The 14,554-nt window shown below is 42.0% G+C and overlaps 2 protein-coding genes and 1 long non-coding RNA gene across 5 annotated transcripts in view; 2 read left to right on the top strand and 1 right to left on the bottom strand.

Annotated features, from left to right (window-relative positions):
* Positions 1-4,175, bottom strand: part of LOC308305164 — a 6,629-nt gene extending 2,454 nt beyond the window's left edge. The window contains exon 1 of the long non-coding RNA XR_013963092.1: positions 1-4,175. This exon is cut by the window's left edge and continues 511 nt beyond it. This is a non-coding gene — a long non-coding RNA (uncharacterized lncRNA).
* Positions 4,176-4,309: 134 nt separating this feature from the next.
* On the top strand, positions 4,310-7,157 carry LOC308305117 (UDP-glucuronosyltransferase 2A3-like). Of its 2 annotated transcripts, none has more exons than XM_080749796.1 (2): positions 4,310-4,518; positions 4,970-7,157. In XM_080749796.1, exon 2 carries the CDS (start codon positions 4,979-4,981, stop codon positions 6,548-6,550), a length of 1,572 nt encoding a protein of 523 aa, XP_080605922.1. In that variant the 5' UTR covers positions 4,310-4,518; positions 4,970-4,978; the 3' UTR covers positions 6,551-7,157. The 2 variants fall into 2 exon arrangements, with proteins under 2 accessions (XP_080605922.1, XP_080605921.1); XM_080749795.1 differs by having other exon boundaries at positions 4,310-4,618.
* A 1,593-nt stretch (positions 7,158-8,750) lies between these two features.
* Positions 8,751-14,554, top strand: part of stk10 (serine/threonine kinase 10) — a 101,974-nt gene continuing 96,170 nt past the window's right edge. For both annotated transcript variants that reach the window (XM_080748466.1, XM_080748465.1), the window contains exon 1: positions 8,751-9,255. In XM_080748466.1, coding sequence (XP_080604592.1) covers positions 9,097-9,255 — 159 coding nt within the window. In that variant the 5' untranslated portion in view covers positions 8,751-9,096. The remainder of the gene's footprint in view (positions 9,256-14,554) is intronic.

The following is a 14,554-nucleotide window of genomic DNA, read 5'->3' as shown; positions in this document are numbered from 1 at the left end:
GAGTTTCTCTCAAAATTGTAATTTAAATGTCAGATATGACAGACCGCTCTATGATTTTTTTTTTCTTTTTTAAAGCAAACATGATACAAAACATTTCTCTGCAAAGACAACCTCGTGAAGTGTGCACGATGCACATTAGACATACAGTATTAGGAGATGTAGGCCTACCTGCCAGCATAAAGAGAAGAAGGAGAGCGTGAGTCCTCATGGTGGACACTAGTAGTCACTGTTTCCTAATCTAACGTTGTGTCCTAATCTAACGTTGTGTCCTAATCTAACGTTGTGTCCTAATTTAAAGTTATACCATGTAACTTTTTTTTATAAAACAAATCTTAAAATTGTCCTAACTGTTAAATCGCTAAAGTTTAAGAACCCCCACTCTGTTATTTTCAGCTTCTGAAGCCTTCTCTTTATATGTTTTCTATGAGTTGTGAGGGGGGAGAATTTCCCGGCAAAATGATGTCATCTCCCACATGATACACTACCGGCCAATCACAGCGCCGATCATACACCACCAGCCAATCACAGCGAGTCTTGCTGTCTCTAAAGGAAGTAGCTTCCCTCAGCAACTGTGTTTACATTGGTGAAGGAATCTTGCTTGCTACTCCCTCAATTCTGGTCTAAAAATGATGGGAGACGGCTCTACGGAATCGTATCGGCAAGGCGGAGGTGCTCGCGACGGCCGCGGTGGTCGTTTTCCGGTGGTCCGCGGCGACTCCGGCCGAAAAAAGCAATACCGCTACTGACCACTAGTTGAGCAGCTTCCACAGTACAGCTTTAACTTTGTTCATTCAAATGCCTTTCCATAGTGTAAGTGAAGAACAGGCCTCTGCTCATCATCAGAAAGATAGTAAAATATTTCAGTTACTATTTCTTTACTTTATCAAGTCCCTAATTTGAATTTCAAATGAGTCCAGCATGAACGGCAACTCATTTCTGTTGCCTGTCCATGTTAACTGGTCAGTAGTAGATAGACAGACCTTTATAATCTTATGTCATGGCAGCTTGCAGTTAACAAGAAAGAATAACTGGTAAATGGTGCATCCATAGCGGCTTTATCCGAGGTGCTTTACAATGATTGTGCATTACATTCACCCATTCACACACACACACATTCATACACCGATGGCAGAGGAAACCATGCAAGGTTCAGTGTCTTGCTCAAGGACACTTCGACACTAACTCCGGGGGAGCCCTGGATCGAACTGGTTCCCAAGGGGCTGCCCTACCTCCTGAGCCACTGCCGCCCCAGGGAGAACTAGAGGGATACAAGTCACTCGTATAACTTCTGAAAAGCATTACCCCGAATTAGAGTTCGGAAAGCTGCACTTCGGGAAGTCTGCACTTTCAGACGAAAAGTTTGGTGGCCGGAGAGCGTATGGACAGGCCTTTAAGGGCTGTGCATACTGTCTCCGAAACCGAACTTTTCGCCGGAAAGGTCCGGTTCAACTACAAAATGGTGTCACTCATAATTTCTGAAGAGCATTACTCTGAATTAGAGTTCGGAAATCTGTACGTCAGAAAATCGGAACTCTTCGACGAAAGGTTTGGTTACCTTTGCATAAAGTTTGCTCACTCACACTCTGGTGTTTTTATTTTGTAACAATTATTTTGCTATGGTCTAATTTAGCTGGAGGCCACCTGGAAGTTGGAACCCACTCAAGTGTCAGCATTTGTTTTACAGTATTGTCACTTTTGACAATAGTACTGTACTGATACTGTCAGAGCACTAAATGAGGACATGGATGAAAGAAAGTATGCAGACCTAACTGCCAATGGGACCTGTCTACATCTTCCAATATTATATATAGGCTATAAAGGCCTAGTTTTCATGACATTTCTGTATCATAGTTTTCTGTAAAACAACATTGGTGATGTGGAGCTACCACATAAATAAAAGCAAATATAAGTAAAGGTAAACATTTCATAAGCCTGGCCATTGAGCATAATAGGCACTTTTGCTCAATGCAGGGACACATTTACAACAGCAGGTGGCATGGTTGTCCCATTTAGGGTTCAATCTGAACCTTTTCAAATAAATAGCTATGCCTTTAAATTATATTAAATTATTGGGTCACACTAAATGGGAAAAACACAAAAGATACAAAATTCTAACACTCCAGTTATATAGTTATTAGCTTAGCATAAGGGCAGTTTGAATCATCTAGAAATGTTTCACTGGAATGGGATTCCTTTTACCAACATAACATAATATGCCACATATCATTTGCAAACCATGCTAACTGTTAAGATACTAATGTGAGATTGCAGTAAATGGCATGAACTTAATGAAAACGTCAATGTAGGTGCTAACAATGTTAAGTGATAACTTAAAATTGACTATAGGATAGCACTAGCAGCACATAGCAAGGAGACATCAAATCTAGCATAGCCTATGTCTAAATAACCCCAACAAGTGTGGTTCCTGTGGAAATAAGCTTCGGCTTTCTAGGATCTCCTTTTCGTTGTACCAGTGATTTGTACTGTCATGAAACTGTACTTGTTTCTATTGCAATCTTCTAATAAATTCAATCAATCAATGCGGTTCCAGCCTCTTTCACACACGTCGTCACCACCACGCCAGGTAAAGTTTAGTAGCCTACCACCTCCTGAGCAGGGCCCAATGATGTCCTGAGAACCTGTATTATCTGAAACGATCACGGAGAACCGTGGTGTGCAGTATACTGTTCATTTCCATCTATATGCTACGATTGAATTTATTAGAAGATTGCAATAGAAACAAGTACAGTTTCATGACAGTACAAATCACTGGTACAACGAAAAGGAGATCCTAGAAAGCCGAAGCTTATTTCCACAGGAACCACACTTTAAGTATCTCATAAAACATTGAAAGACAGACGGATAACATAGTACTTTATCTAGGATAATATAAATTTCAAAAACAGAAAAAGCATAACATCAAATACAAAGGCAGAAAAAAGGGGCGGTCTGGGGGGCATGGGGGCTTAGTCTATTTACAAGTCACGGGTAGCAGCCGCCTGAAGGTGACTTTTCATACCGATTTTGAAGGAGGCTATGGATTTGCTCTCCCTTAAGGCTTGTCCACATGTTGATGGTGATGGTGTAGCAGGAGAACGAGTTAGAGCCTTGTTTAGTGTTAAATCTACGTTGATGATGATTAGTGGAGCTGCCTCTGGTGTTGTGATCATGAACATCCTTGACCTTTAAGAAGTAGTTTGTCAGGTACATGGGTATATCTTGGAGGTGTAGTGTATCTTGTACACCAGGCCCATTGCAAGATGCTGTACTCTGTCAGCTACTTTGAGCCACCCCACGCTTTCGTGGTGATGATCGGTAAGGTGGGCCCGAGGAGGAAGACCAAGCACAACCCTAATTAGTTTGTTCTGGGCTGTTTGGAGCTTTAACTTTAAGGCAGCCGGGGCATCGCGATACCAGACAAGGACTCCGTAATCTGCAGGCTACACTCTATTGCCAGCCTGCCAGGCTAACTAAACTTATCCTTTCAGAACTTTATTTTCTCAGAAATAGATCAGATCACAATGCCTCATGTTGTGATGAGTTGTGAGCTTGTAGGTCTGATATTTTACTGACGTCACAGATACATGCCCAATTGCCCATCTATGGGCGTGCGTCCTTTTGTGCTCATACAGTATGGAGCTGACTGATTTGTTTGCAGCTGATGCCATGACATTGACAACACATCAGGCACAAACAAATCAGTCAGCCTAGACAACACCTTTTTTGGAACTTGTACGGGTGCCGCCATCATTGTAGAAATCAACGTTCATTGGTAGAAATGGTACCATCTCGAATGCTATTGGCTGACAACGGTCACGTGCAAGTGCAACCGCAGGGATGCTTTGGAGAATGTGGTGTTGAGCTTGAAAATAAAGCATACGAAGAAGAACCATCACAAGCCCCTCCTACAGCATACCCTGCTTGAACATCAAATATAACATGAATTGGACCATATTTTAACAAAACGCATATCATGGTGATTGAAACGAGGCTTTAAACTAGCGACAGGAACCATAAAGTATGTATGACAATGTTTATTAAGGTAAGAAAATCAAATGTAAAAGTTCGGGGGTAATGAATGGAATCCTATGGAGAACATGTTGCTTCTGGTACCAGAAACTAGCGGCCAATAATAGGAACTTTCAGTTCCGTCTTCCGTGTTGCTTCATTTTAAATCGGACAACTGCCCCCCTGGACAACACTCCACACACACACCCACATACCCCCACACCCCCCCCCCACACACACACACACACACACACACACACACACACACACACACACACACACACACACACACACACACACACACACACACACACACACACACAAAACATAAGCCTACATTGTTGGCCCCTTTGACCTGGAGTACTAGGCTACTTTGTTCTTCTGACAGTTTACAACAAGTCATTACCCTATGACCTATGTTGTAAACTTGAAGCACTAAAACTGCCTTTGATGTCTTTCATTTCTTTGACCACCGGTGAAGAGAGAACTAGCTACAATTAGCAACCAAAGGTAATTATTGTATATTTGATTTGAACACAATAGGAAAAACAAGCTTTTGTTCTTATTTAATGTAATTCCATCTACAATCATGGTGGCACACACACGCAAGGTATGTGTATCTGTTCTTGTTGTATATACCTTAATCTTACTAGAACTTCATACTAAGTTTATATAGGCCTACTTTACTTTTAAAATCAGTTTCTACCAAAAACCTTTATAGAGCCCTAACCAAGTTTCCTAAAAGATTTGTGCAACTTAAATGGTTCAGTTGTTAGTCATTTTCTTTGGTTAAAACAATTGTTAAATACACTATATCACTCACCCTACCTTTAAGGTTAGCGGTTTCACACTTACAAAACATGTAGCTTTGATTATATCCCATTCTATGTAATTAGGCTACTTACAATCATTGTATGCACAATATTAATTTGAAAAATACTCTCCTGTTCAATTGTTTTAGAGTGAAGAAATGCATTTGCCCCTGGTCTGGCTCACTGTCCTCTCCCTCTGTTCCTCCATTGCTCATGGGGGTAAAGTTCTTGTTTTCCCTGTCGACGGCAGCCACTGGGTGAATATGAAGGTTATCATAGAAGAGCTGCATGCAAGGGGCCACCATGTTTCGGTTGTGCGTCCACATAACAGCTGGTACATTAAGGAAACCTCGCCGCACTACACTTCCATCACATTAGTCTTTGGCGAAGTGGATGCGAAAATGGAGGACTATATGAAGGCATTTTTGTCTAGAGTTTTGAAAATACAGCGTCAAGGAAATTCTGACTGGACTCGTATCAAGCTAGAACTAGAATTCGGTGTTGAACTGCACAAGCATCACTGTCTAATGCTTGAACACATTTTCGAGAACGAAGGTCTAATGCAGTCTCTACAGGATGCCAAATATGACCTTGTTCTGGCTGACCCTGTGGTACCAGGTGGGGCTATACTTGCCCACTACCTGAGTTTGCCACTTGTTTTCAACGTGAGATGGACCAGCCACGGTGAAGGCCATTTCATTATTGCACCTAGTCCTCTGTCTTACGTTCCACTGCCAGGGCTATTTGCATCAAATAAAATGACGTTTCTTCAAAGAGTGCACAACACATTGGTTTCTGCTGGAACTAAGATGCACCGTGAAATGAATGTTGCATCATATTATTCAAGGCTTTTAGAAAAATACTTGGGTCCCGATGTAGATTTCACCTCCCTGCTTGAGGCAGCAGACATTTGGCTGATGAGAGTTGACTTTGTGTTCGAGTTCCCTCGCCCCACCATGCCTAATGCGATCTATATGGGTGGGTTCCAGTGCAAACCTGCTAAACCTCTTCCTCAACACCTGGAGGAGTTCGTCCAGGCTTCTGGGGAACACGGAGTCGTCCTCATGTCTTTGGGGACTATATTCGGCGAGCTGCCTCGTGACATAGCAGAGGAGATAGCGGCGGCTTTTGCCCAACTACCTCAGAAAGTCATCTGGAGGCATAAAGGTGACAGGCCGGCCACTCTGGGCAACAACACATTACTGGTTGACTGGATGCCACAGAATGACCTTTTGGGACACGCAAAGACCAGAGCATTTGTAGCACACGGAGGAACAAATGGCATTTATGAAGCCATCTACCACGGAGTTCCTATTCTAGGACTCCCGTTGTTTTTTGATCAACCTGAAAACCTCTTTAGAATGGAAGTACGAGGTGCAGCAAAGATAATGAACATTTTTACAATGACCAAAGACACGTTTCTCCAAGGCATTGAGGAGGTCCTTCATGAGCCTTCCTACAGGATGAACATGCAGAGACTCTCTGTGCTGCACAGAGACCAGCCAATAAAGCCACTGGACAGCGCCATTTTCTGGTTAGAGTTTGTTATGAGACACAAAGGTGCTGCTCACCTCCGCACAGAGTCGTACAAAATGCCCTGGTACTCTTACCACTCTGTAGATGTCATTTTGTTCTTAATAGTGTTGGTCTTGGTTGTGCTGCTAACTGTTGCTTCCTTTGTTAAATGTTTATGTTGCAGGGTTTGTGGAAGAAAAATTAAATCTGACTAAATGTGGAACATGAACAGGCTTTGTTTAAATGTATGATTTTAAATATTAAAATGTCTCTGTCCAAGTCTATGGGCCTACAGTCTCTTGCCTGGGTGTCAGTCAGGCTCAGGGGTGTAGAGTGGCCTAGTTCAATTCCAGGCTCCCCCAGAGTTAGTTTCGAAGTGTCCTTGAGCAAGACACTGAACCCTAATTGCTCCCGATGTGCAGGTTGATGCCTTGCATGGTTTCCTCCGCCATCGGTGTATGAATGCATGCGTGAATGTAATGCACAATCTAAGTAAAGCGCCTTGGATAAAGGCGCTATATAAATGCACCATATAGGGGCCTTTTCCACCGGCAAAGAACTGGTTCGTGTTATTTTTCCCGCCTATGGGATGGCAACTTTTTGGTAACCTTGGTTCGTTCTTGCAAACTGGCTAACCAACTTTTATGGATCGGAACCAACCCGGTTCTCGGTGGAAAAGCTCACCTCTGGTTCATCACATAGGCGGGAGAAAGAACCCGAACCGCTTCTTTGCCGGCGGAAAAGGCCCCTTAGTGTTGATTTATTAGTGAGTCTCCTTCTTCTTTGCAGAATAAGGTCTAAACATAATGTGCCTTCAATCAATTAATCAGTAACTCTCTTTTTATTGCTGTGGTTTTGACTAATGCATTGTAATAAAGAAAGCATGTTTTATATTCTACGGTTTAAAGTAAATATATTTTAATTATAAATCAGTGGTCTGTCTGCTATATACCCAATCCTCTTGGTTACAATATGGAGTCACCTCACAAACGCACCTGCATTCTCATTCTGGTAACCGGAACAGTGGGCACAGCAATGTTTGGGCACCATTTTTTGAAACGTATTTTACATTTTACATTTGTTTTAATTTATTTTTATAAATGAGGGGCTAAATACATATATATTTTTTAAATTACATTTAAGGCCCAATACTTCTACAATTGCTACAAATAGCTGCAAAACCTGCAGTCTTTTGAAGGTGATAAACAAGAAATTGAAGGGTAAAGTTAGGTTTGATAATCATAATGACAGACATGTGCTGTGCATGCTTAAACCATAGACTATATAACCATATGGTTTGATACATATAATCATAGAGGTTACATCCAACCATTTTCCAAAGCATACATTTACTTATTTTTAAATTGGGTGCCCAGAAATAGGCTACTCTGTTGTGCACTGGACCTGTATCCCTCATTTTAATCAGAGTGAACATCTGATCAGTCAGAATGAGGACTAATGAGAACTAATTATTATTTTGATGAATTTTAAATTTAAATTTCTCATTCACATCTTGACATAAGGCATGCGTCACATGAATCAGAATCAATCAAATTGACAAGAAGAGATCTGACACTAGATGGTGCTATAGAGCTAGATATATGGTCGCCAGGCATTACTAGACTTTGAGATCTTCATAGCATGGATTTGGATGCACTTCTAGCCATTATTATGTATTATTTATTAATATCATCATCAGGCATTGCGCATAACATTATGAAGGTGAATGATATCCCGACAAAACAAAAGCCCTCATGACGACATTTAGTTGTTTTATTATTGTATACTTTATTGCTTGCGTGCCGTGCGCATATTTGTCTAAACTGCTACAGTTTGATTGATTGATTGATTGATTGAAGGCTTTATTAGAAGTTTGCATAGGAAAATGTACAGATTCATGACGGTACAGTTCACTGGTACAAGGTCTACTAAAAGGAGATCCATGAAAAGACTAAGCTTATTTCAACAGGAAACCATTAAAGTATCTCATATAACATTGAATGACAGACAAATAGAACACAGTACTATGCAGTAGATATGTAAAGAAAAAAAGAAAACAGTAGGTCTATACAATCAGTAAGTACAGTATATACAATATATACAAGGAAGGGGCAGGTAACAGTTGACTTATTATTTATTCTAATAAACAAAACGAAAACAATATAACAAAACTCCGCACAACACGTCAGAGAGCCACACACACCTGACGCACGCAACACGGATATGCAGTTCTTTTTCAGCCTGTCCACAGCAGTGTAGACGGCAAAAAGAACTACATTTCCATGGCGACCGTGGGAGGGCCGTTCTGGCCACAGGGTGGGGCTTCTTTAAAGAGAAGTGAACTGTAGCAACAAGTTGTACAGGCTCTCTCTCTCTCACTCACTCTCTCCCAACGAACTAATGATTATTCTCCGTGGCTGGAGGGAGGCAGGTGGTCAGTGTGCGTCCAGCGTTGATAGCGCCAGTACACACTCTGTGAATGACGATATTATCTTGATCTCGGAAGCTCACACAGCTGGATAGAATGGACGGCGTGGACTAATATCTCATTTGAGGCGATTTTTTTGTTTGATTTTCTGCATTTCAGGACGTAGGAGAGACATCATTCCTGCGCAAACTGGGTACTACTAGGCAAGTGTTTTAGTGGCTGCGCGTCAGGACGCGCGCGTCTTTTTTCTTGGGTCTTTTCTGGATTTGTGTGGACCCGTTTTATTTTTTAATTTTTTAGGATTTTTTTTGGTGATAGTTAAAATCGTAAGCGATGGCGTTCGCGAGATTCAGCAAGATCCTCCGCCTGCCCTCTCTGGACTTGAAGAAGAAGGTGAAGCAGTATGAGCACGTCCACAGAGACATCAACCCCAACGACCTATGGGAGATAGTTGGAGAGCTTGGAGACGGGGCGTTTGGTAAAGTCTACAAGGTAAGATTTATAGTAGCCTACTACTACAGATGTACATAAACACAATACATACACAAGCCCTTGGTGTTTCATCAAACTCCGAGAATGTACAAGAAGTCTATGTTTAGGGTCCACTTGGTTAGCCTACACTCTCTCGGAGTTATGTACAAGATACACTGAGCTCAGTGTGCTGAGTTCTGCTACTGGAATCAGAACCTGTCATTTTACATGTCGCACCTGCTGTGCTGTTGTCCCTGACACTGCGTCATTTTGCTGTGTGTGTGTGTGTGTGTGTGTGTGTGTGTGTGTGTGTGTGTGTGTGTGTGTGTGTGTGTGTGTGTGTGTCCTATTAACATCATTATTATGGGGATCGTATCACTCCTACTGAAGATCTGTGCAAACCTTAACGTTGCTCACTTTGTTCAGTGAAGTTTTTGTTGATTGATTGAATACCTTATTAGAAGTCTGTATAGGAAAAGACAGTACAGTTCGTTCACTGATACAAGGATAAAGACCACAAGAAAGCTGTTAGGCTTGTTTGCATTGGGGTCCCTTTGTACTCAGTTCATACAAGTGCATGAGAAGCAAGTGGTTTCATTCACAGTCAGAGATGAGCCCACAGCCCAGACTGGATCCGATCACCCACACTAACACACACAGCCTAGTGTTTGAGTTTTATGATGACTAAACCCTTGATTATGGCGCTGGTCAGAGTCCACCTGACCCAGAACACAACAGGTTGTAAGTAGTGGTGGAGGAAGAAGGCCTACTCGGATTTGTATTGTTGTTGATTAAAAAGTGTACTTGACTGACTGGCAGAGCACAAAAGTATCTGTTGCATCAGCATAATATGTTGATCTTGATGCCATGCTATAGATGGCATCAACAGACATAATATAATGCAGATATAATATTTCTGCACTCATGCAGTAAAAGGTTCATCATCATATTATTGGATTGTTATTAGTAATGCATGAATGGTCCCATTACTTTAATGTTGCAGCTGCGTTGGTAAAGGTGGGGCTGATTTCAATTACTTTATGGCCTGCTGCTGGGTGGTTTAATCTACAATAATGTTTCACAAATTCTCAGTTAATGTAATGCATGAATGTGTTTATTACTCTAATGTTGCAGCTGGTAAATGTGGGTCTGCTTTCAATTGCTTAATATGCTGCTGGGTAGGTAGCTTAGCTTATAATAATACATCATAATTGATCTGTTACTGTATGTTCTGTATCTAAATCTGCAAAGTAACTAGAAACTAAAAAAAATGTATTAAGAGTTTGTGTAGTTTGAGTACAAAGTATTAGCCTATTATTCTCTGAGATATAGTGGAGAAGAAGTCTAAAGTATCAAGTATGGAAGTGAACGCAACTCAAATGTGTACTTAGTTACAGCACATACAGTATTTAGTCATTTCCAACCACCTCTAGTTATTTTTAAGCCACTAGTTTTAGGTATTGGTAATGGTCAAGATGTTTGGAGAGTTAACTGCACCTGTTGGAGTAGCCTATAGATTTGGTGGGCCAAGTACAAAGCCAACTCGGTCAGGTCGAATTAACAAAGTCTAAAGTGTGTTATGTTCCATTTACAGTTCCATTTACAGTTATTAGGTAAGAAAGATAAGATTACTGTTCATCAGTGCTCATGTGAGGTACAGCAGTTGAAGTTGACGTGTCAATTTTGAGCAAATGTTTTACTCCTCTAGTTTGCATTGCAAATACTTTTCACTCCACTGTTTAGACAGTACAACCCATCACAGTTATTCACTACTTTGATACAAATCATGAATAGGAAGGATATGGTAAAAGTGTATTTGAAATAAACTTTTCAAACTCTTGACTTTAAATTAGGATGGGCTGGCAGTGAATGGGTAAAACTAAACTAAACTAAAAACAAAAAGAAACAGCCACAGTATCACAATATAGGATTAATATTTCCTTTCCTTACTGTAGCCCTAAAGCACGTCTCAAACCATGCATCCCAGTCAGTGCAGTGAAAGCCCAGCCAGCCACCAGTGTTTCTCAGAACATCAGCTGCAGTCTCTCCCTCCTCGGGAGACGAAGAGAGAGAGAGAAGCACATTTTTAACCTGCAGGCTCCCAGAGAGCTCGCTCCGTCTGCTGTGCACAGCGGAGCACAGTGAGCGTCTTTGACTGCGAACACATCGTCACCGAGGGGCCTCAGTGGAACAAGTGATGCTTGACCGAGAGGCCTGCATGCGTCGAGCAGAACAAGCTTGCCTTTTCAACCGGAGTCCACCTTATTTGGATTATTTTGTTTGTGTTGGACAGCGTGTGTGATATGCTGGTCAGATGCACAGGGAGCTTGTGGAGGGGATACAGACATGGCTCTCAAGAACATCTTTAACTCAGAGCGTAAAAAAAAATCCATTTGATACATTTTTACACTCAAAGTTCAATTATCAGGTTTCTACTGAAAGGCTATGCTTTGTTGACGGGGCATGATGTTCATGGATTGTTCAAGTTCAACCCAGAATTGGGACACTAGGTTTCAAGTGGCTAAGCTCCAAAATGACATGCAGTGTTGGCACTGGTGTTGTTCAGCCTACATGAATTATGAAACAATGCTCATAAGATGCAGATGATGCCTGATTAGTGCTCAACATTTCGCTGCTTGTACTTGTAGAAGTTGGTGACAAACAAAACCTTCTTGTGCTTGAACCAGTAGACGTTCACACTGTTTGAGCTGGTCATGCATGTGAGACATCCTCCACAGAGTCCACCCGTTGGCATTCACACAACCAGCAGGGACGGACACGCCTAAACAGTGCTGTCAGTCTCACATACATTATAATACACCCACCTGAAGTTGACAATACATTGCTTGGTGGCATTCAAAATAAAGTACAGAGAAAGAGAGCATCAGATGAATCAGAATCCACTTGTTCACGTGAGGTGGTCAGACATTAATCTGGTCAGTTACTGCCTCCCTATTCTGCCCATTACAACCGCGGTTAAACAAAACATGCCCATAAAACAACCACAGCCCTAGCTTGCCTTGTTGTCTCAAAGGGACAAAGGTAAGAATAACTTTGTTTGGATAAAATGTTCTTAGGAACATTCCACTCCAGTGACTAGCAATCCCATTCCTGTGAGTGCTTTTTATTATAAGAAACTTCCTCTCAACACGCCCCAGTTCATTGCTTTGGTGATTGACTATCTCACAGACTGTGGAGGAGGACCGACCGGTCCACACCTGCAGTTGTCAGGGCCATTGTAGATTAAGCGACATGGAGGAAGGAGCTGGAGGCAGCAGAGGAAATCGTAGGCAGACACAGAGGAGACGACTCTGAGTCGATGTCTCCCAGACCCTCAAAACTAATCAGCTTGTCTGTGGGAGGGACAGGGCCTCAAGTGGTGAATCTGGGATGTTTTTCCTCTCTCCACCATTCAAGTTCTTTAATCCATCCTGTTCCCACCCTTTCTCCTCAGTCAATGCAAGGCTCTCTTTTATGCCTTGCATTGACCGGCCTTCTAACCCTTGAACCCTAGCATCCCTATTTCTGTTAGGGAAAACAGGAGGGGGGCCTAATATAGAGCCCTTGGGAATCGGTCAAGTGGCTAACTATGGTGAATTCCTCCAAGATGCCTGACAGTGATGTGATCCTTTCTGGATGTTTATTAGAGGCATAAGATGAAATCATGACAACGCAGACATCTTTGGTCTGCTCAAGGTGCGAGTCTATTGAACCATGTGGAGTTGTGGCTTTCCTATAACTACTCAAGCCCTATTTTATGCCAAGGCTATTCAATAAATAGGCAACCACTGCTGGTCATCAAATTATTGGCTTAGGAATGTGACAAAAACTAAATAAATATACATTAATTCAAGTCTTCATGGGATGAGTAATCGATCGAAAAAATGTCATTTTAGGGGTGAACTATTTTAGGGGTGAACTATCCCTAAAGAAATAATTTGACCCTTGACCTTTCCACTTAACAAAAACTAGACCCAATCAGCTTTATGTTCTTCCACTCAACAAGTGTTTTTGAGATAGAAACAAGAACTCCTCTGATAACAGACCACACTGGATATGGGTTGAAAGTTCAGGGAGCCTCAGCTAAGCGGACCGTCTAAACTAAGGGTCATTGACCGTCCTCAATGCAACAGAAGCATGACACCTCACTGTGTGTGTGTGTGTGTGTGTGTGTGTGTGTGTGTGTGTGTGTGTGTGTGTGTGTGTGTGTGTGTGTGTGTGTGTGTGTGTGTGTGTGTGTGTGTGTGTGTGTGTGTGTGTGTGTGTGTGTGTGTGTGTGTGTGTGTGTGTGTGTGTGTGTGTGTGTGTGCCCTCTAATATCTTAAATCCCAATCTGTGTGGGCTGAAACTCCCACACATGTACTCTAATGTTGTCTTGTAACTTGTGTCTAATTTAAGAGGCAGACACAGTATAAAAGGATTTGTGACAAAGTGTTTGTTTTGGTGGGCATGTGGCCACAGAACAGAACAGTTTTTGGCCGGAACATTTCAGCCTTCTGTAAGAATAAATGAAGCCTCCTTAACCAGAAGTCTGTTTTAATAGGTTTTCAAATGAGCCTTCTCGAGTTTCATAGCTGTTAAATGTACACTGTCACTTAATGTCATTCATGTTACATTCGCCACCGTGTTGTCCATCAAAATAAAATTCCTCACAGGCGGCTCTGTGTCTGAAGCCATCAAACTGTCCCTTTGATGCACAGCACAGAGTGTGGCCACCAGCTCACTGTGTTGTTGTGGGCAGCTGGACTTCAATTGTTGTGGAGTGTCTCTATGCCCGTGATTATACATAATAAACAAGGCAGGACGGGTCCAGAATGCTCCCTTTTGTAGATGAATGTGTGGCCTCATGGTGTGTTTATTACACACACACGCGCGCGCGCACACACACACACACACGCACACGCAGAGCACGCACACATTTGTGCACGCACAGGATGTTGTTGACATTCTTGGGTTTTCTGTGTCACGAGGTCCCAGCGTGGCAGTCGCCCACAGTGTGTCAGTGACGGAAGTGAACGGGTCACACTGACTGGAACACACTCAATGTCCCAATCACATACACTTAATGTGGCCTAGCAGTCAATTATAGGCCTACACGGCAAAATCCTAAATAGAAATTACATGTCGAATATACTCTGAGTTACACGTGTATAAATTAACTGAGGCTTTTACTGTCATGTACCCAAAGGAGTTAAAAGAACACATTCTTTTTTGGGTTCATGACATATTCCTTCATTACAAACGTAAATTTGGTCCCAGATTCAGTGAAAATGTTTATATTTGTCCTGTCAGCCCTTCATGCGTGAGTGTGAGTGAACCC

The sequence above is a fragment of the Nannobrachium achirus genome, assembly GCF_963921795.1.
Source record: "Nannobrachium achirus genome assembly, chromosome: 19".
NCBI classification, from domain to species: Eukaryota; Metazoa; Chordata; class Actinopteri; order Myctophiformes; family Myctophidae; genus Nannobrachium; species Nannobrachium achirus.
The sequence above is the reverse complement of the archived record's forward strand: the minus strand, read 5'-3'. Positions and strand labels throughout refer to the sequence as shown.